The following is a 23,182-nucleotide window of genomic DNA, read 5'->3' on the forward strand; positions in this document are numbered from 1 at the left end:
TCGGGCCGCACCACACCATAAATATGGATGATGTTCCTCTGACGTTTGACCTGCCGCTCACTGTCAAATGCGAATCATTCGTCACGCTGAAAACAACCGGCCATGAAAAAACACCCTTCACCTGTGTTCTGAGCTGAACGGCATCGGGAAAAAACCTTCACCGATGGTGATTTTTAAACGCACGACGATGCCAAAAGAAGAGAAATTGTTGTGAAAGGAAGGAGGAAGACAGTGAACAATGACTTTCTTGGTAGGCTACTGTTTAGATACAAGCCGTGTAACAGACACTCTTTCGTTAAAGCCTGTGTAAAGTTCATTAGTTTCAATGTAAGCTTATTTATGTTCAAAATAAAAACTTTGTGAAATTCAGTGGGTGCGGCTTATATTTGGGTTCCCTTAATAGTCCGGAAATTACGGTAAGTACATTTGAAGGCAAAAACTTTTGTACTTTTACTCAAGTGAAAGTTTAATGCGGATCACTTTTTCTTTTACTGGAGTAATATTTTACCTACAGTAGTCTAATCTCTAACTCAAATACATGGTTTGTGCACTTTGTCCACCACTGCGAGTAAATAATACTACAGTTTTATTGGACATGCCATGAAAATACATCATTTAAAACTATTCATTGAATACAAACACAAACAAAATGTTCAGCCACACATGTGTATTACAATGCTAGTGTGCTAGTCTTCTAAATAATGCTAGAAATGCTAAGCTAGATTATGCGCGTTTGTGTTGACCTGTGTGTAATGTAGAACAAGTTTGTCTTGCTTGTGTGTTAGTATGTTTAGTATGTTTAGTCATTTTAGTGGGTTACCTTAACTGGTAATACAATCAATTGTTTGTTGGCCAGTTTAAAAAATGCTAGTTTGTGTGTTAGATTGTTTACCAGAATTCTAGTTTAAGGTAATTGAATAAAATGTTGAGTACATTATTCTCCATGCTAGCCTGTTTACTATACCACACTAGATTGTGTTTGTCTGCTTACATTAACAGCATTTTGTGTGCTAATTTGTTTACTATGTTACTATGTTTACTATGTCTGTGCTATCTTTTTCACTATAACGCTAGTTTGTCTTTGTCAGCTTACTGTAACAGTATGTTGTATAGTATGGAGGTTCTATAACTACATTTGTGTGAGAGCTTTCTTGTTTGCCCACAGCGTGACCGCCAGCATAATCTTCGACAATATCTGCTAGCACTGTTGCTAACATACTGTAATGCTGGCTACCAAAACATGAAACCTGATATGGAAAAAAATGTATAATAATATTCAGATGACGTTGGACAGGGACCTGAAATTCAGCTCTGGTGTTTGTGTTTGGAGCCTGTTTTAATATGTACTAAACTTTAGTTCATCTGACTTTATTTTCAGTATGTATGGTGTAAAAAAAAAGAAAAAAAAAAAAGGCAGACAACAATACTCATCTCTCACTGGTGTCCCAAGCTGAACAAATGGGACAATTAAAAACAAATTATTTGGACCACCAACATTCAACCGAAAAAACCTCTAGAAAAAGAGGCCCCGATAATTGCCCGTAAATCCTCTCTATGCAGAAAACTTGGCCTCCTGCATAATTAAGTCTAAGCCTAAATCTTCTTTTTTTTTTCTCTATACTACTCTGTCCTCTACATCTGCCTCTTTTAAACAAACTACCTGCAGGTCTTCCTTCACCACATCCATGAACCTCCTCTTTGTCCCTCCTCTTTTCCTACAATCAAGTTTGGTTTTTGGCCCTTCCTAGGAAAAAAATGTTGGGCTCCACTGCTCTAGAGGGACCTTAAGACTTTTACATGGAACATACTGTAGGTTCAGGCAAAACCCTGATGAGGTCCTTATGATGGTCCCATCTGAGACACCTAAGGGACTTTAAACTACCCTCTCAAGTGCTAAGGACCTTTTACACTTGCACCATTGAGAGGGTCCTGACGGGTAGCATTAGTTCCTGGTTCGGGAACAGCACCATGCAGGACAGGCGAGCCCTCCAGAGAGTGGTGCGGTCAGCTGAACGTACCATCCACACCGAGCTCCCTAACCTGCAGAACATCTACAGCACGCAGTGCCGGACCAGGGCCAGAAAGATTGTGAAGGACCTCGGCCATTTCAACAGTGGACTCTTTTCTCTGTTACGATCAGGGAAGTATTTATTTACTTTTTTAGATGTTGGACAGTTGTAAGAAGCATTTCACTGCATGTTGTACTCTGTGTGAATGTGTATGTGACAAATAAAATTAGAATTAGAATTTGATTAGAACTTGATTGGAAAAGGTTTATCTGATGTATACTCACTAAGTGAATGTTTCAAACTAGGCTTGATAAATACAAAGTGTACTAAAGAGCAGATTATTTGCTATAGATTATAAACATGGGTACAGGAGCTCCTGAAGCTGTCTGATACATTCATGAACATTTCGCTCACTCTCTAAACTAAATTACTTTGTACAAACAAGTAGACTCTAGTGATAGAAAGATCAAATCATTTAAGTGGCTTGATATTCGGAATCATCAAAATGAACGAATTCTTTTTTTGAGTCATTTAGTTCATTTGATCAGAAATAAAATAAAATGTAACATTTTTAATAAGCAGATCCCTCAACATACACAAACTTTAACTCTAGTTCTAAGAGTAAAAATATGTCAAAAGCTAAGGACAAATCATGATAGAATGAGAAGCTCACCTCTCATATATTCTGGTCCACATCATTATTATTTTTGTCACGTGACTCCCATAATTATTGTAACAATAATGTCCAGATTCAGCCCGAAAAAAACGATCTATTCCATTTTTTTGCGTCTATGGGAGTCACGTGATAAAAGAAGGAATGACTCGGATCAGAGGACTTATGAGATGAACCACTCAGTTCTCGTTCCTGTGTAATGCACTGCATAGAGTATATGGGAGTCACATGATAAAAGAATGAACGATTTGGACTGTAAGAGTCGAGAAATAAACGGATTCCTGTGAATAACCTACTGAGATTTTACGATGCTTTGCTCATGCATGTTCAGTAAAAAATAAACAAATCACTCTCTAAGTCATTGAGTCAGTTCCTTCGAGTCACTTCAAAGACTCGATCAAAATAAATGAATCGTTCATACCGACTCATCACTAGTCGACTCAGACTGTGACGTTTCGTGTTTGCCACGCATGCGCAACGTCATTCGGTTGTAACATGAAATCCAAAATAGTGTATGCACCAGATACAGAACTGATTATTTCACCACCCGAGTCTTTTGGTTTACTGGTCTTTCATTCGTTAGAGTTTCAGTTTCCATAGTGGAAACAGAAATAGAAGACCAGAAGACTTGGGGAGGTGAATTCATAATTTCTGTTTCCTGTACAAAGCCTATGCGGGTGTCATTTAAAAAATAAAGTAATTACTCAGTTGAGCGTTGAATGAATCATCTCTGTTTCTATTTGTCCTTTGTATGCATTATTTTTTTTTTTTCTTCTATGGAATACAAGCAAAGGTTTGATCTGTTTATTGAAAAGTGGAACGTTAGGTTTTTATTCTGCTTAATTCAATAAAACGACTTGAATAAAGATCATTTTGCTAAAAGATACACAGGTCAGCGAAATGAACTGCCCATCACTCGAGAGAAAAGTATTGACGTAGTGAAAATGATGGAGTGTTTTAAAATGCAATGGGAAAAAAGGGAGGATTTTTTTTTTCTTATTTCTTAAAAAAAAAAGGGATAAGTAGTAAAGAAAAGTCAGGAATTGCATTTTCTGCCTCAGAAGGGTATAAATCCATTGTGCAAATCCAAGTGTAGATGCTGAAAACAATACTTTACCCTACATTCCTCAAAAAATAGTAGAAAAAAAAGAACAAATTGAAATCACTACAACCTGATTTAGATTATAAAAATCAAACATATTTATAAGTAGGAAAAAATATTGAAGGTGAAAGGAAGGTTGGCTTTAATTTCAGTTTGGCTTAATGCGAGCTGTAGTATTGACTCCAGCCTTCGCTTCTAAAAATGTACCATAGCTGTCATTCAGCTTATATTACATATTAATAAACTTCTCATGATCGGCTCTACCATGTTGAGTGATAACTGCATTGTCATAGCAACAGCTTTTTTTTTTTTTTTTTTTTTTCCTGCCAATGTGAGTCAACAAGTGAGAGAACGAAACAAGTATCTAAGTAGGTACTGGTTCTTGTCTTTTGTTCTCGTCACACAACACCGCATCTGTCTGTGAACTGGAACTTCTGCTTTTGAATGAATCAGTGTGTGACTGTGTGTGTGTGTGTGTGTGTGTGTGTGTGTGTGTGTGTGTGTGTGTGTGTGTGTGTGTACTGTATGTGTTGGCTTGGAACACACTGACCTTGCAGATCGCTTCTTGTCTTCCATATCCACACACACACACACACACACACACACACACACACACACGCGCGCACACACACACACACACACACACACACGCACACGCACACGCACACACACACACACACAAAGCAGGCCAAATATCAGCATGGAAAAAAAAATGTACCCTACAATACCTGTTTTGTTTTTTACATCACAGAAAAAAAAATTATTAGAAACTTCAGATCAGTGTTTCTCAGTAGGAAATACACAAACACACCGACTTCACAAATCTCAACTGGCCCCTTTAACACATACACAGACCTAATGTACAATGTAGACCACCATTTCAAGTAAACAAAATCAAAATAAAAAGGAATGATAGAATAAAATCCTTAAGCTCTCACAGGAAAATAATCAACAACAGGGTGGTGAGACGTGATATCGAGTGTTCCTATAGCAACAAGTGTTTATTTTATGCCACATAACTTTTTCTGTTATTTTAACGATTTAATTACTTGTACATTTTTTTCCATTTACAGTTACATTCAATTGTAAAGGAACATCCGCAAAACCAAACGTGTCGCAATACAAGGTTAGTGGTGGTTCAGTGGTTAAGGTTTTGGGTTACTGATCATAAGACCAGGGGTCCAAGCCCCAGCACCACCACTGACACTGCCCCAGGGGCACTGTATCATAGCTGGCTCTGTCTCCAGCTTTCTGACAAGGTAGGATAATCTAAGAAATAGGGAAGTGATAGCTCCGTGGTTAATGCTGTGGGTTACTGATCAAGGTCAGGGGTTCAAGCCACATCACTGCCAAGCTGCCACCCTTAACAAGGTCCTTAACCCTATTTGCTCCAGGGACGCTGTATCATGGCTGACTCTGCACTCTGGCCCCAGTTTCCTAACATCACTGGGATGTATAACAAGTATAAAGCACCTTTATAATCTTTCATTAAAATAAAACAATTAATTCACTAATTAGCTTAAATTTTTTAAATTAAAGAATTATTAAATTCTATCTAATAATAATACAACGAACCAATTACAAAACATTGAAATGACAGCTTAAAAAAAAAATACAAATAAATTGCTTTTATTTAAATTGTATTATTATTATTATTATTATTATTATTATTATTATTATTATTATTATAAATTCTAGTTCATTCCTTTATTAAATTTTGATATCCTCTTTATTTTTTTTTTATTTCATGTTGCTTCACAAACCATTGGTAAACAGCATAGTACTGTGTGTGTGTGACAAAAATGTGAGCCTTCCAGATTTTTTTATGTTTTTGATTATCATTTATTTTATTTTATTATCATTTCATAGACAGGTCTCACGAAGCTCACATATGGTTTCTTTTTTTCGCATTTCCTTACCCTTATGAACTTGCTTTATTCCGGTGAATGTTTTCTTAAAAGGTGTTTCATAACAGGTTAATGATGCAAGCTGCTTTGTTAAACATTTGCAGATAATACAGTAAGACGCGCTAATCCGCACTTGCTTTCAACATGCTTCACTGATGGAATACGCTTTATTATGCCTTGAGACTCATCAATACGATTTCAAGCTACTACGCTGCATGGATGAGTTATGACAGAAACAGTAAAACACTACGCCATGTATTTGGAAATATGATTATTTTTTATTTATTTTGGTTTTAATGTGAAAAACTAAGGAGACACTGTGGTTTATCATTCCAGGAGCTTAGGGTTAATTTGCAAGATCCCCTCCACCCTCTGTATTGTCATCTGAATCTGAGTATTAAAGCGGAATGCAGACAAACAATCCTGTCTCATAAGTCACTCTCATACCGGATATATCCTCAGATTTTAGTTCCTAGGAACATTATAAAGAGAGAAAGGATGTACGCGTATGAAAAAGAGGAGCCCGAGGGTGTTGCTTTCTGCACTCAAGGGCCGCGACATTAAAAGAGCGCGTTTGAAGCCAGTGCAGATATCTGATCAGGATCAGCATTTGCAGACAATCCTGCATTTTTTTCTAAATCTCTCTTACACACGTGCTATCTCTCGTTTTATTCTTTTTTACTCACAGAATCATATCCATCCATCTCGGAAACCAAAAGCATGGAACATACACTGATCAGCCATACCATTTAAACCACCTGAAGAAGATTGTGCAGGCTCACCTCGTGCTGCCAAAACAGCCATGACCCTGATTCATCAGACGAGGACACCCTCAATTTCTCCATGGGTCAATTCTGGTGCTCACATGCTTCCTATAGGAGCTTTCAGCAATGGATGGAGGTCAGCATGGGCACTCCAACCGTTTTTGAAGCAACACAAGCCCATATGCAACAATCTGAAATGAGTTCTGAGACCATGCTTTTAAAACCAGCATTAGCTTTTTTAGAAGGGTCACACCAGATGAGCAAACCTTCACTACCCACGTGTATCAGTGAGACTGGGAATGTCATCAGTTCACGAGAACATGTTTTAAAATGAGGGAACAATTTGGCCCTGGTTAAAATCATTCAGATCCTTATGCTTGGTAATTTTTTCCTGCTTTCAACACATCAACTTACTTGCTGACTCATATAACCCACCTCTGAACAATAGCCAGTGTATTGAGAAAATCAATGTTATTCAGCAATTATTGCCCATGATTACAGATGCTAGGGTCTATCAACATCCTGCTGTGAACTTTGTGTTGTTGGAGAGGAAATGGGTGTAAAGCTTCTGGAAGCTGAGGTATTTTCTGACAACCATATGCCTGGGGCATTATAGCCAGGATGCCCAAGTTTGACACCACTGACCTAAGCTTTAGGCAGTTTGACCCCAATAAGCATAATGAAAGGAACCATATGGGTATTTAAGGGTATTTATACACAAAATAATGTTTGGGGTCGTAACGGGGTCATAACAAGCACATTCCCTCTTCCAGTCTTTGCAGTATATTTGAAAAAAGAAATAGTTTTGGGTATTATAGTTACACTGTATGTGCTTCCATTTTCAATTTTGTTTACTGGCAACTTAGTGCCAAAACTAGTTCAATACGGCGTTAAATATTTTAAATTCAAGTAGTTTTTTCTTTCTTTTTTCGACAGTGAACTCAATAGTGAACACACACCCCCAAAATGCACTGCAGCCCAGAGACATGGCTACATTTCCTGCAACTCAGTATGTATGACATGTTTACAAGCATTTCTGATTACACTCATTTATTTCCAATCACACACACACACACACACACACACACACACACACACACACACACACACACACACACACACACACACCCTTCATAAACAGACTTTGCCTGTTTTCTAACTACCAGTTCTCAGTTTTCTAACAAACCTTATAATATAGATTTGCCCGCCCCCCTCAGCCTCCTCTCCCTGACAGAAAACAGTGCAATCCAGCACCCCAGCCTAAACACTGCCTTTCTTCCCTCCCAAATATCTACCTATAATTCTACATTAATTAACACACAGTCCACATGATGTTCACATAGTAGCATACAGTATCTCTGCTGTGTCTATGTCTTCAAAAAATGATGATCTATAAAATTTGCATGTGTTTTTAATATTCTTCATCAATATTTTTATCTTTCCAGAAGTCCATATAGACATTAAATTGAAATGCAGCTGACAGGAATCCACGTGGATTCACAGCAGTAAACTTTTCTGACCTTTACAGAATGCATGAAAGACAAAACCTAAAGTAAACCTGCCAGAGATGGAGTTTATATTTAGCTGTAAGTCTGATAGGGTACGGTTGCTTACCAAGTCGCAATCGATAGACAGTGCGTTTAGAAGTTCTTCAGTGTTTTTGGTTCAGAGTTTTTGTAATGAAAAAAGTATTTCATAGTTTGTTGCCAGCTATTTTGACAATAATGGCTGTATGTTGAGTTATTTTCAGAGGACAGTAAATTTACACTCCAAAATAGGTTTTATTTCTATATTATTGTCCCTTGCCAGTTGCTAAAACGTGAGGGGTGTACGTACTGTAAACACACACAGTTTTTTTTTACAGGTTTTTCGAGGTCAACCTCCGGTATAGACTGTGACCATTACCAATTTCAGTTGAAACATAAATACATATACAAATATTTGGCGTACTAAACAAATATAGATTGTGGACAAAAATACTGATTATGGACTTGTGTTACTCCCGTAATGTCAATATATTCATCAAGCCTATTATTTAGAAACAAATGTGAAACGAAAAAGAAAGTTAAGCAGTTACAAAGGAGAAGAATATCATTTCCCTTTTTTTTCCCATGTGATATATAGAGATTGATGTCCACTTAATGGCTTATGCCATAATGGACAAAACAATTCATATCAAGCATTAGACACCACTAGACACAGATGCTTCATATCTATAAACCCTATTTCTATTGTATGTAGTCTCTCTGATATTGTTTAAAAGATTTTGATTCAGAGATTGGATCAACAGACTATATACAATTTTAACAGAAAACATGAAAGAAAATATCTGTTTTGCATCCTTTTATCTAGATTGGCTGAATTATTGGGATGTCTAATAGCTATTTATATCCCCCCCCCCCCCCCCCTTAGTCACAATATCTTTCCATATTTTCTTCAAATTTCCTCTAACAGATGGCCCCTTTGAAGAGCACTTGATCAGAGGGACCCGGAACACACACACACACACACACACACACACACACACACACACACACACACACACACACACACACACACAAACGCGCACACACACAAACACACACACACACAGTCATATCCTATTAAAGTATGGCCAGCACATGGCTACCAATTAGGGAGGCGGATTTTCTGTTAGTAATCCAAGGAAGAGAAAAGGGAGCAAGGAACAGAGTGACAATCAAGTACGCCAGCAATGACGCCTTATAAATAAACACAGCATCACAAAGAGACGGAAGAGAAACTCAAACGGATTAAACAAATAAAATATATCACTATACTCTACTTGATCACTTGCCGTATTGGCTAATATTTATATATGAGCGCAAAGAAAGAGGTGAGGTTTTACAGAAACAAAGCATCATTACCCTACAGGCACACAGATTACTGTTAATCCCCAGATTACTGTGCACTCCAACACACACACACACACACACTAATAATGCTCTTAGCAATAGATCTCTCCGAAACACACACACGTCAACACACACAAACACACAGTGTTCCCTCACTTGTTTGCTCTGGGAAAGTTTACTTTTTTTTATTTTTGCTTTTGCTAAATTTTCATCCGAATGTTACTTATAGATTTAATTTGGGACGTTGCAGGATTTGCCAGGAATATAGCAGCTTTTCTGTTGTTTTCACCTCAACATGTCGTGTTTGTTTCAGGGAAACATAAATGATGAGCAATAAAACAGCTTCTCTGATAACTAACATCCATTTATTCACGTGAGCGAGTATACCGTATGAGCTAGCGAATCCGCTAGTCTTTGTGTATCTCTTCCTCAATTATCACACATCCTCATTCTCTGTTATCAGGTGAGACAACAAAAACACTGTAATATTGTTTCCCACAATCTCTCCATGTTCTAATTACTTCCTCTCTCCTCTCTCATCTACCTCCTTTTGCATTCTGATCACAAACAAACACTAGATGGACAAAAGTATTGAGAGGACTGTTCTTTTCCACCCATATGTAGCACCCAAATTTTTACCACAAATTAGACCCAAACCTTTTCCAGCTTGACAATGCACAAATAGAGCTCCAGGATATGGTTAACATGGTTTGAAGTGAAAAATCTTGAGTAGCCTGCTGTAGAGCTCTAAACTCAACCCCATTGATTTCCTCTGGGATGAATTTGAACGTTGATATCACCCCAGGCCTCCTTACCGAGTGAATCCAAATCTCCACAATCACACTCCAAAATCTAGTGTAATGTCTTCCCTGAAAAATGGAGGTTATTATAACAGCAAATGGGGACTAAATGTGGAATGGGAGATTGAAATACCACATCAGGTGTCTACAAACGTTTCTCTATATAGTGTGTCACTTTGTCTTTCACTTCCACTCTCACCCTCTTTCCCCTGAGACGCTTCTCTCATTCCTCACTCCTCTGTCCATTCCTCTCCAGGAGGTATGTATGCTTCCACACACAGGTACATTTGAGCCTTAAGACTGTTCCTTTATTCTTACTTTCAAGTTTATGACGGTTTTGCTTTTTGACCCTCATAACTACCTTTTTATACACACTAAGAGCGAAAAACACCCCCTAAGGCCAAGCAACACCAACAAGTGGCACATGAACCTGTCCTGGCCGGGTCACTGTCTGAGACATCAACTTTTCCAGGAATTGGGTGTCTCAATGTCAAAATTGCCTTCAGAACAGTCAACTTAAATGACAGCTGTGTATACATGTACACACACATATTCACACGCACACCCCCATACGCACACACGGGGGGACACGATATACAAGATACAACTCAATAAACCAGTAAAGCTTGTCTGATCTATTTGGCAATAAAGAGACTTTTAGGTATCTAAAGGAACTTGACCCTCTATTAGGTAACACAAGCCCTAACTGAATTGGATTAGTTTTACATAGGGAGGTGAGTCATGGAATTATAACTGGTGTATCTCTCAAAGGTTAGTCTTGCCCTAATCTGTCATCATACTTTTTGTAAACGGAGCATGCACGTCAGCATATCACACTTACTAGAAACTGACCAATAAAAATAACAGTTTGAATTGCCATTCCGGTAAATGTTCATACATATATTCGTATTATGTTATATCCTGTTGAGAAAGAACGCTAAATATCTCTAAACAAATATCTGGACAATACTTAAAAGGAAGTATAAGAAATAAGAGCCTGTCATAGGCTTCAGGTAAGTTATTGATGTCGGGAACACACTCCCATTCCTGCAATATTTTACCAATTATTACAAATGTCCAGCAATGTTAATAAACATACAGTACATATCCCCTCCAAACATTATTACTGGGACAGCCATTTTTGTTAGTAATAACAGGACAATATGAAAGTAGCAAAACATTGAATACCGAACAAGTCCTGCTTCGTCAACTAAAATGTGTCAATTTCGAAAATTTTGGCTCAACTATGCCACCAAATCTGCTTAACCCAGAACAGATCAAGACCCGGTCACCCACCTGAGCTCAAATAACAATAACCAGTTCATTACATCCAGAGCAAATAACCAAGACATGCCTCGGTTTTGTCATACAGTTATTCTTTTAGACGATGCCACACTGCGGTTTCCTGAAACAATAAAGCACCGAGTCACATGACAACGCTTCCCGGAGCACCTTACTGAGGGCCTTGAGGGTGACGCTGTGACTCAGGCAGGAATAAGCACCAAGCAGGATATTTAGAGAAATGTAGAAGTACAATGTAAAACTGAATAACATTTTATAAATACTGCTAATCTCTCTCTCTCTCTCTCTCTCTCTCTCTCTCTCTCTCTCTCTCTCTCTCCTTTCTTCTCCCTCTCTCTCTCTCATTCCTTTTGTCACACCCCCCCTCTCCTTCCTTCTACATTCTTCTCTTATTCCTTCTGTCCCCTACTCTCCCCTTCCCTCTGTCTCTCTGTCTCCAATTGTTTCATATCGCTGTCAGTAGTTTTGGCAAGAAAAAAAAGGTGTCAGATGGAATCAGTAAGAAATAACTTCTCACACACACACGCATTTTAAAGACAAACACCTGACAAACGTTTTGTAATGAATCATCTAAAGAATGAGGTGTGGTCACTGTGCAACAAGCCGAATAACTGACTTCAAGGTGTAACGGACCGGAGTCAATTACGCAATAGATGTGTTAACTCTAATTCAACCCACACATTTATAACCGGCTGAAACTATTAGTACTGGTGTACTGGTTTACACTACAACTGTAGTGGTTTAATGGATATTCAATAGTACCTCTAAGTCTCCTCTGTCAATCTTCTATTGGTGGCATGTAACATCTGATGTCATAAAGGACCAGCAGAACAAATATTTTCCACTACAAACGCCATTAGCAAATGATTCCCATTACGTAGTGTGTTTGTGTACATCATTAAATCATTAACATCAGAACATTAGAGAACCTGATTGGGATCTGAATGCTTACCCACGTCCTAATAGTCCCTTATAGTGTCCAGTAAATACTGACGTGATCTACAAGTTGTAAGAACGGGAGCTTTGAGGATGTATTTGGACTGTAGGTAATGTCAACAGTCTGCTACATTGACTCAGGATTGCTTTTCGCTTCTGATCATCATCACTGCACCCCGCAACATCGTATATCTGCAATAAATGGACATTCGGTGCAACCCAGATGAGGATGAGGTTCCCTCTTGAGTCTGGTTCCTCTCAAGGTTCCTTCCTTATGCCATCTCGGGGAGTTTTTCCTTGCCACAGTCGCCACCGGCTTGTTCATCAGGGACAAACTTACACTTATTCACTTTTAATCACCACATTATCTGTGTAAAGCTGCTTTGAGACAATATTCATTGTTAAAAGCGCGATACAAATAAGAAATGAATTAAATGGAATATATATATATACTTTTTCTTTTCTTTTCCGTGGGCTCACCACCTGCAGGAGGGACCGTAAGGGACCGGTGCTGAGAGGATTGGGCAGCAGTCGAAGGCGAGGGCCTTGACAGCCCGATCCCTGGACACACAGAAGTGTCTGGGGAATCTGCTTAAACTGCTGCCCCCGCGACCCGAATTACGGATAAGCGGGAGAAGATGAAATGAAATGAAATATATATTTTAAAATGTTTTTTTTTTTTTTTTTTTTTTTAAAGGTATGTGTAAGGCACAATGGAACATGTACACTATATGTACTATTGTGCAAAATTACACAGTGTACATAAAGATATACAGATATGCAGATGTAAATCATGTTCCCAAACAAACTAGTTCATTTGTATCCAAATGGGCCCCAAACCCAGTCACATGACTCACATGTGAAATTTACACCCACCTTTTATTGTGTACTGTACGCTTCGACATAATTAACTTTTCAATTAACATCCAGATATGTACAACTGATAAACATATAAATGTACCAAACGATTCAATTATGATCAAACATAAAGGAAACATATAACCTTTTTTACATTCCTTCATGTTCACATGTAATTTATACATTAATTTGTTTGTTTTCACAATGCAATCTTTTTCTCTATGTGATTAATTAATTGTTTTACTGTAGGACATAGGAGGTTTATATTTGTCCTATGTCACATGTTGACTTTAAATGTGCAAATGTAAATACTATAACTTGTTTTTCACACCCACCCTGAATAATCATATAAGTTTCGGTGGAATAAAAGCAGAACTCTGTGAGATTTGACATGTACCACAAGAAGATTTCTTTCAGAAAATTGTGTAACAACATTCATCGTTACACAATTTTTTTGAAAGAAATCTTCTTGTGGTACATGTCAAATCTCACAGAGTTCTGCTTTTATTCCACCGAAACTGGTGTTAAAACCTTAAACTCCAAGGTTTGGTTAACTGGCTGGTTGATTACACACATTTTCCTGTTAGCCTCATTGCAACTAATGAATGAGTCATAGTAGGTACTAAATAAAATGCTTTAAGAAGGGAAAATCTCAAGCTGCAGTATGTTTAGAATAAACAGAGCTATATCATATTTCAGGATATAAGGCTCAGAACATTCATGGATGACTTTACATTTTTCCCCTGTCACTTTTACATTTTAAATATAGGGTTTAAATAAAATAAAAAAAGAATTGCCACTAAAGGGCTTTAATGAATAGATTTCTTAAAAAAATCGAAGAAATTTTAACCATTCACAAACATATACTTAAAAAAAAAAAAAGTTGCCTAAGAGTGTGCGTTGCGACAACAATGAATTAATGACCGTTGAAAAGGATTACGACTTATTATTCTGAGCAAACACCACAAGGCCACGTTTGCATCCAAATCCTAATCCCTAAAACCTGTATTTCCTAATTCAGGTCCTGCAGTGAACATTTCCACCAGGTTTCATGATCAACCTTGTGATAAAGTGAGTCAGCTACCCCACCCCAAAGAAACAAACAACTAAAATAAGCACTGTCTTCTGGTCATGGTACTTAAAAACTTGTATCTGAATACATGATAGAGGAACTATATGTACTGTAGAAATATATATACTAAGAAAATAGCACAAGGTCTTTTTTTGTGTTAATGCCATAAAACACACATTTTGCAGTCTCGGGGAAAAGATTATATTTATCATCATCACTATGGATCAACTATTTGTGTGATGAATTTAGTGTTAACTTCAATTTCAATGTATTTTTTTATTATATTATATTAATGTTTTTATTTGTACAGCACTTTTAACAATGGAGTCTCAAAGTAGGTTTACGAGATAAAGCAATTCTAAAATTGTATATTTTTTTGTGCCTATAGCTTTGTTCCTTATAATTGGAATAATAAGATTATCCCTAACTGTGGCAAGGAAAACCTTCCTGAGATGGCATGAAACCTTGACAGAAACCAGACTCAAAAGAAAACCCATTCTCATCTGGGTGGCACCAAATGTCCATTCATTACACCCTATTTGATTTTCCATTAAAAGATCCAATGAGATGCTTCAATCAGAGACTCGAAACCACAGTAAAAATCTATATTAATAACCGTTTACAAGCAGATGTCATGAAGGAGGACTGAATCAAGGACTGAGAAATTTCAACTTAAAGACATTCTCTCTTTTGCGCACTGGAATTATTCACGATTGGGATTTAACAGCAAGGTCATTAAAACTCTAGCATGTCAAAAACTTTTTTTTTTCCTTTTCTTACTCAATATATAAGTGAATAAATAAAATCCCGTTACCTGATGTGACGCAGAGCACCAGGGTAAGCCGTTCCAGGGAAATCGCGTTGCGCCGCTCAGCTCGAACCATTGCGCAAAAAAAGATGGAAAAAGAAAAAGAGAAAAAAAAATGACAAACTTGTAAAGAACTAGTCTCGACTGAAACCTTGTGAGCTCACTGTGTACTCTGGTTGAGGAGACAGGAAAGACAGGGATAAAGGCGTAGATCCGCTACAGGTGCTTTTTCCCTTTCCAGAGCGCGTTATCGCCCCTCCTCGGTGCGCACCAAGAACACTGTGTCTACGCCCCAAACCGCACACCAGCCTCTGAGTGAAACAGTAACCAGTATGCTGCAATATTACTCGAAACCTTAGCCAAATTTGCTCCCTATTCAGTGAGATTGTATCAGATTTGGAACTGGACCACCGAAACGCGCATCCTTCGCCATGCTGGGAATTTGGACTTCTTGCAGCGCACAAATTGTTGATCCCCAAATTTACTTCACAAACATATATGACAGCAAAAAAAAGGAAGATAAATACTAATTTTTAAGTGTATGGTGATTTATAAATGTCCCATACTCTAATTTTTAGAGAAAAAAAATCTTTATTGATTATAATATCTGTCATTAAACATGACCAGGCGTAACTTTATGGCCACAGAGCAGGTATAAAATTATGACCACCTGCCTATTATTCTGTTGGTCCCCATTTATTTGCCAAAACAGTCCTGCCCCGTTAAGCATTAACAGCATTAACATTTTCAGTCAAGCTACAGGAACTTTGTTGGCTCAGACCATGCAGGTCAGCCTTCGCTCCCCACGTGCAATGATCCTTGCCCACCCATGACCCTGTTGCCATTTCACCACTGCTCCTTCCTTGGACCACTTTTGCTAGACACTAACCACTGCAGACCATGAACACCCCTCAGGAGCTGCAGGTTTGGAGACGCTCTGACCCAGTCCTCCAGCCAAGGACAAGGGCTCTGGACAAGGGTGTCTGCTAAATGTCACAAATGTAACTGTAAATGTCACCATTACAAGTTGGCTCTCGTCAAACTCATTTAAAGCCTTACGCTTGCCTATTTTTCCTGTTTTTAACACATCAATTATAAGCACAAAATGTTCATTTGCTGCCTAATATATCCCACCCACTAACAGGTGCCATGATGAAGAGATCTTCTTCTTCTTCTTCTTCTTCTTCTTTTTCTTCTTCTTCTTCTTCTTCTTCTTACGTCTTCTCCCATTAGGGGTCGCCACAGTGGATCATCCGTCTCCACACCCTCTGTCCTCTACATCTGCCTCTTTCAAACCAACTACCTGCATGTCTCCCCTCACCACATCCATAAACCACCTCTTTGACCTTCCTCTTTTCCTCCTTCCTAGTGGCTCCATCCTCAGCATTCTCCTACTGATATACCCCATGTCCCTCCTCTGCACATGTCCAAACCATCTCAATCTCGCCTCCCTCACCTTGTCTCTAAAACGTCCCACATGTGCTGTCCCTCTAATAAACTCATTTCTAATTCTGTCCATTGTCTTCACTCCCAACAAAACATCAACATCTTCAGCTCTGCTACCTCCAGCTCTACTTCCTGTCTTTTACTCAATGCCACTGTCTCTAAATTATACAACATCTCAGGTCCCACCACAGTCCTTTAAACTTTCCCTTTTACTCTCGCAGATACTCTTCTATCACAAATCACTCCTGCTATCACTCTTCTCCACCCACTCCTCCCTGCCTGCACTCTTTTCTTCACTTCTCTAACACACTCTCCATTACTTTGCACTGTTGACCCCAGGTACCTGATCTCCTCCACCTTAAAGAGATAATCAGTGTTATTCACCTCACTGGTCATAATGTTTAATGTTATGCCTGGTCAGTGTATATATGCAATTTCCTGTTTTTTTCTACTTGGAGTGTGAATGTTTGTGAAACATGATTTATGCGAAATGAAAAACAAGCCTACTGTTAGAACACAATCACAGTAAAGAAATCACTCAGCCCTGGTTTAGATGGTTTCATCAACTACTGGATTCATTTAAAAGTCCTACTTTTACTAGTTTTTCTTTAAAATCAGATTTTCGCTACGGTGGAATGTTGACACAGTGGGTCGCATTGCCACCTCATGGCTACAGGGGCCCTGTTTTGATTCTGAACTTTGGTTACACTGTGTGTGGTGTTTCGCATGTTTTCCCACGTCCTTAAGGGTTCCCTCTTGGTTTCCTTCCACCTCCCGACAAACACACAATAGGTGGATTGGCTTAGATAAATTGCCCTGAGGTGCGAAACGTTGTGAAATGTTTGTGTGGCACCATAATGTCACATCTAAGTGTATTTCACTTATACACAATGCTTCCAGAACAGAAACATTCTGTACACCCTGTCTAGTAGATATATTATTTAAATTCTGAAATAAATAGCTCTTCGAAAAGGTCATTGACACTTCATATGAACAAATATTTAATATCACTCTTCAAACATTACACATAGAAGAGTCTATTGTTCATGAGTGGCCTGTTTAGACGAATTCGAATGCTGACTGCACCCCAGGCCTCCTCACCTACATCAGTACCTAACTTTACTAACACAATTGTAGCTGAATAGATACAAATCTGTGTGTGTAATATATTCCCAGAAGAGTGGAGGGAATTGTAACAGCAGATGGAGACTAATTGTGGGATGAGATGCTCAAGAAGTACATACCAGACTCATAGCCAGGTGTCCACAAACTTTTACTCATATAGTGTCTGTTCAGTGTCTGGAGATACAAAGATGTTCAATAATGGGGCCATTTTTGACACTTTTTTTGTTGCCTAGATTTAATACTTTCTGTACTGTGTAATAATAAACAAACATAAATTAGTCCAACTTTGTGATATTCTGGGGCAGCGAATTTGGTTATCAACACAACAAATGTTTGCTCTTATTAGCTACATCTGCTTCATAGCATCAAGAAAAGAAATGCTCTGGTATGGAGAAGCTGGTGTTGGATTTATGATGATCTCAAATGTTGAGCTATTTTGCACAGTTGCACAGTAGCTCCTGGTTGGATAACCTCAAATAACTGTATTCGATTTTAAAAAGATCATTACTCATAATCACACATTTTGAGTCTGGTTCCTCTCAAGGTTTCTTCCTCATAACATCTAAGGGAGTTTTGAAAAGCTAATGAAAAGCTGAAAAAAAAATCATATTGTATTGTATGTCTCCACTAATGACAGGAAGATAGATTATGTGTCGATTTGAGAAAATCCCAGAACAATTTTTTGCCTTGTGATCAAACTCATTTCAATCAGTTTACAATGAGTTGATGGTCCATGCAAAAAAAATAAATGAATAAAGAAATATTCAAATTGTTGTTGAATTCTTGAATCTGATTGGCCAGCAGGTGTTGATTGATTTTCTAGAACAGCACACAGTATAGTCATAATTGCTAGAAAGAATTATGGCTGCATTAACTGTTATAGCTCTTTTTTACACTAGCGATAAATGTTTGTAGACTTCTAAGCATAAGATTTTTTATATTATAATAACCTCCACTCTTCTGGGAAGATGTTCCACTAGACATTAAGGTGTGCGTGTGGAGATTTTTACTCATTCAGCAACAAGGGTGACGTGAGAAGGCTTCCGGGCGCAGTCATGGTTCCACTTCATCCCAAAGGTGATCTAAAGCGGGAGATCCTCCATTTAAAGCATATCTTAAGGAAGCTGGCTTTGTGCACAGGGGGCATTATCATGCTGGAACAGGTTTGGATCTCCTAGTTCAGGTGAAAGAAAAATTTAAGTTAACGCATGCTATAAAACTGCGAGACTCCAACTTTGTGGAATGGTCACATGTGGATGGAAACGTCAGGTGTCCCAATATTTTTGTCTAAATAGCGGATTTCTTTTTCGGTTTCGTTCTAGACAGTTACATGCCTTAAGAAGTCCCAACATGAAGTCTCAGTAAAAACCAGTTTTTATTGTAGTTGTGTCTAGGTAAACATACAAGCACGCAATTGACACTAAACTTCTACAGAATTAGACATGCTTATCATCAAAGGCACACCCCAGTTCACCTGGATAGTTAATCAATTGATATCAGTCTTCCAACAACTAATAAAATGAATCAGAATCCCGGCTGCACCCGGTCCAGTGTAGATAAGATTGCTTGAATTTGGAAAATGTTGCACAGTTGTTCATACGATCAAGAATTATATCAGCAGTTTTGGACTTCATTCGGTACAAAATGGTTTGCATTCCAGAATGTTTTATATTGTATCAGTCAATTGTTCGCACTTTCTTTCTCCATATCTGCAGGGAGAAATTTGTGGATTCCCAAGGACAGCTGGGCAAAACAAGCCTATTGTTTCAAGACGACTGATAAGAGGAGCGTAAACATGAGTGGATCGTGTTCAGAGAGGTGGACTCCTTGCTTAAGATGATTGTGAGTGGTCATATTTAAATTGATTAAGACTTTGAATACTGGTTTACAGAATATAAAAATGGATGGATGCATCAAGCACAGCGAAACTTCCCAAAAAGTACATTGATTTCCATTGTTCCATTTGCATTTGCTCAAAATAATAAGCAAGCAACAGGAAGTCTATTATCTTAAATAAATACTGGATGTTGTCACAACTGGGACAAAATTCCCTTCTTCCTTCTCTTCCAGGTCACGCACATTTCAGGATTTCTTCCATCTTCATCAGTGTGGGTGCCAGCATTGGTGGACGAAGTACACAAACCATGTACTTGGTTAAAAGTAGAGATACACAAAAATATGACTCTCTTTAAAATTTCACTTACGTAAATGTACAAAAATGTTTGCCTTCAAATGTACTTAAGTATCCAAAATACTGATTTATTATAGCTATCATGTTCATATTATCATTTTTTTTCACAAGACTTTTCCTTAATCGACTCATTTATGTGAAAAGACTCTCAGCACACTAATCTATTAATAGAATAATATTAATGAGTCAAACACTGATTGATATTTATTAAAACGATCATGAGCCCAAAAACCTTCTCTTTTTTACTTCAAAATAATAATGTAAATAAGGTCACAAGTGTTGTGGCGAGTTCGAGTCAGAAGTTTCTTTCATCCTTTATCCCTCTCAATATGTTCTGCTTGTTGTGGAACTGATGCTGAACTGCATGTTCGTGATAAGTAAATACATCAAGTAGATACACCCTAAACTTTTAATGTTTTACTTTTTCTTCTATACTTATCTTAATTTTCGTCACAATCTTCGCTTTCTGGCTTCACTTCGCCGTCTAGCAGCGGCGTCTCAAGCTCAAATTACCTCAAGATACCTCAATTTTTTGCTCGCGTAACAAGCGAGTGACCGCTCGTGCCTCGGAAAACTCGTACATTAATGCACTCCTGGGTCAAGGTACCACTGTATTTGACTTATGTTGTGAAGATGTAGTGAAGTTAAAGTCTCCCCAAATGGAAAAGCTTCAGTAGAGTACAGATATGCAAAAAAACTACTTATGAACAGTTACAAATTACATTTACTTTCTTTCTGTCCTTCATCAAATGCCAGATCTGATTTAATGTGCATCTTGTAGTGCCAGATCTGATATTCCATTTTTGATTTTAGCAGCCAAAATATTAGGCCAATAAACTGTTTGTTTAATATCACCAGGTCTGGTTCCATGTTTGATGTTTCACAGGGCCTGATTTCCTGTTCATTTTGTAGCACTGGATTTGATTCCATGATCGTCTTGTTTGCTAATGCTAGATTTGTAATAGGTATTCGTTTTTGGATCAGCCAGTCAAAAAATACAAAACAATTCTAACCCTGGTTTCAGTGTAATAAAAAACATGAAAGCTTCCACTTTTTTGAATGCACAACATGAACTCTTAGTCATCGGAGTTGCGCCAGCGCAACAGATATCCCATTGTTCTCAAGTGTTGTTAGCAATAGATTAAATAACAAGGGAGAAGAGTAACCATACTCTATATCATTCTTAAGCTCTAAACCTAAGGCAGCGATTTCAGATCACCATTTTTCAATGGAAAACATATAACGAATGTATTTGCTGAATGTGTGTAAGCAGTACACAACAACAACATGCATAAAAAATGCACTACACATTTATTTTAATAACGAATCACAAATACAGCCACTGCTGCTAATCCCGGTTTATTAGGAAAGATAAGGGTCCAGTGAACAACATGCTGTAAAGCATTTTTACCCCAAACAAACAATAGTGTTGTAATTTAGATGGTTATTGTTTTGTTTACGTCACACAATTTCGGCTGGTGTTTGTGTGTATATATTTCGAGAATAACTTTCGCATAAAAAACAACATCTTGCTGGTAAAAAAAAATACAAAATAAAAATTGGCTGGTAGAATATATTGTTACAAAACGCTTGAGACCACAAATTAAAAAAATAATAAAATAAAATAAAAAGTAAAAGAGGCGTAATCTTTGGTTGAGTCTCCACTATAGACAGGTGCCATGATGTTTGTTTTCTGCACCACCTATCATTTTAAACCTTTTATTTCCATCCAGTAGCATTATGAAAACAACTGATGACTGATGGAAAATGTAGCCAATAAGTGCAGGATTCTAACGAGATATTGGAGGATTTTATTCCCCACGTGTGAGTCTTAGTTTTATTACTCTTTACAGACTCTTACTTGTCAAAGCAGCATGTGGTGTGACGAACCAGGAAGCGATGTAGCTCTCAGTTCGGCACAAACAGCTGTTTATAGCTCGTGCTAACTGGACTTTGTTTACAAAAAATGTAAAATTAAAACAAGGGGGGAAAAAATGGACAGTCAAAAAAGTTGTTTTATCTGAGATTTGCAAAAAAAAAAAAGCAGCGATGTGGAAAATATTCTTGGTTGGCGGAGTAACAACAGAGACTTGGAGATCTGCATGGAGATGCTATTTTACATCTCTAAGTTCAATATATCTAACTATATTACAGTTTTATACGATTTTATTCGTTTCATTGCCCGTGTGTGTGTGTGTGTGTGTGTGTGTGTGTGTGTGTGTGTGTGTGTGTGTGTGTGTGTGTGTGTGTGTGTGTGTGTGTGTGTGTGTGTGTGTGTGTGTACTGTTGAGATTGAAATGGCCGCACATCAATATGAATGGCCATGACTGTAGAACAATAGCTTGTCTGGCTACCTGGTCATCAATATGAATGCCAAATCAATATCAATATTCCCAAACATGTATAACAAAAGCCTTTAATGGTCATCCATTCATTAATATGCAGACTGTATGTATAGAGTATGAATGAACACCTGAGTTAAGCAGGTGTCTCTCAAACAGGGGGAGGGAGAAAAGGATCAGACATAGTCTCGGATAAATGTTTGTAGAAATCTTTTTTTTAATGATATCTTCATTTAATTTGAAATATAAACTCATGAGACATGTGGCTTTTAACTCATTACTTCTCTGGATTGCTACATTAGTGATTTCTTGTATTTATATATAAAAAATTCTTTTTTTTTTTTTTTTACGGTACTTCATCATCTATAACTTTTTATACTTATTATCTTTTTAAACAATATCAACTTTAAATAATAGATAGTAAAGCTCAAAGTGTCTTCTTTTTAAAGATATTTAAATTGTGAATTTTAGCTGTGAGTCCCAAAATCTGTGCCGAAGCCTAACAGGTTAAACAGCACTGATCCAGTAGGCAACACATTGTGCTTTTACAGATGCAGCACGCATTTGATACGGCACTCTTGTTTTAATCTGGGTTCATCTGATAACACCTTTTTACACTGCATTCGGATACATGTTCAATAAGCAGTCTGATGCTGGATAAGCAGTACAAACTGGCATTTAGACTGGCACTGTCCTGCGGCTACAGACGTGTTAACTGAACCGTGACCGAGGCAATTAGTGGCTCTCGAGATTGAAGATAGCAGAGGGTTGCGTAACAACGAGTTATTCTATATCTAAAAAAAAATATGGAAAGCAGCTCCGGCATTTACACTACGCTCAGGGACTTACACAGCACCGAGTTCATGGCCAAAGTCAAGTTCAGCTATTCAGTGCACATTTCGCAATGACTCCGGACTTTCTTTTTGTATCAATATTGTAAAATTACATTCTACTGAGTAACAGTTATAATACTA

At 37.8% G+C, this 23,182-nt stretch overlaps 1 protein-coding gene across 2 annotated transcripts in view; it reads right to left on the reverse strand.

Annotated features, from left to right (window-relative positions):
* Window positions 1-15,395, reverse strand: part of LOC310740468 (uncharacterized protein) — a 33,476-nt gene extending 18,081 nt beyond the window's left edge. For both annotated transcript variants that reach the window (XM_083567217.1, XM_083567216.1), the window contains exon 1: window positions 15,111-15,395. In XM_083567217.1, coding sequence (XP_083423343.1) covers window positions 15,111-15,180 — 70 coding nt within the window. In that variant the 5' untranslated portion in view covers window positions 15,181-15,395. The remainder of the gene's footprint in view (window positions 1-15,110) is intronic.
* Window positions 15,396-23,182: the final 7,787 nt, after the last annotated feature.

The sequence above is a fragment of the Silurus aristotelis genome (assembly GCF_946808225.1).
Source record: "Silurus aristotelis genome assembly, chromosome: 17".
Classification (NCBI taxonomy): Eukaryota; Metazoa; Chordata; class Actinopteri; order Siluriformes; family Siluridae; genus Silurus; species Silurus aristotelis.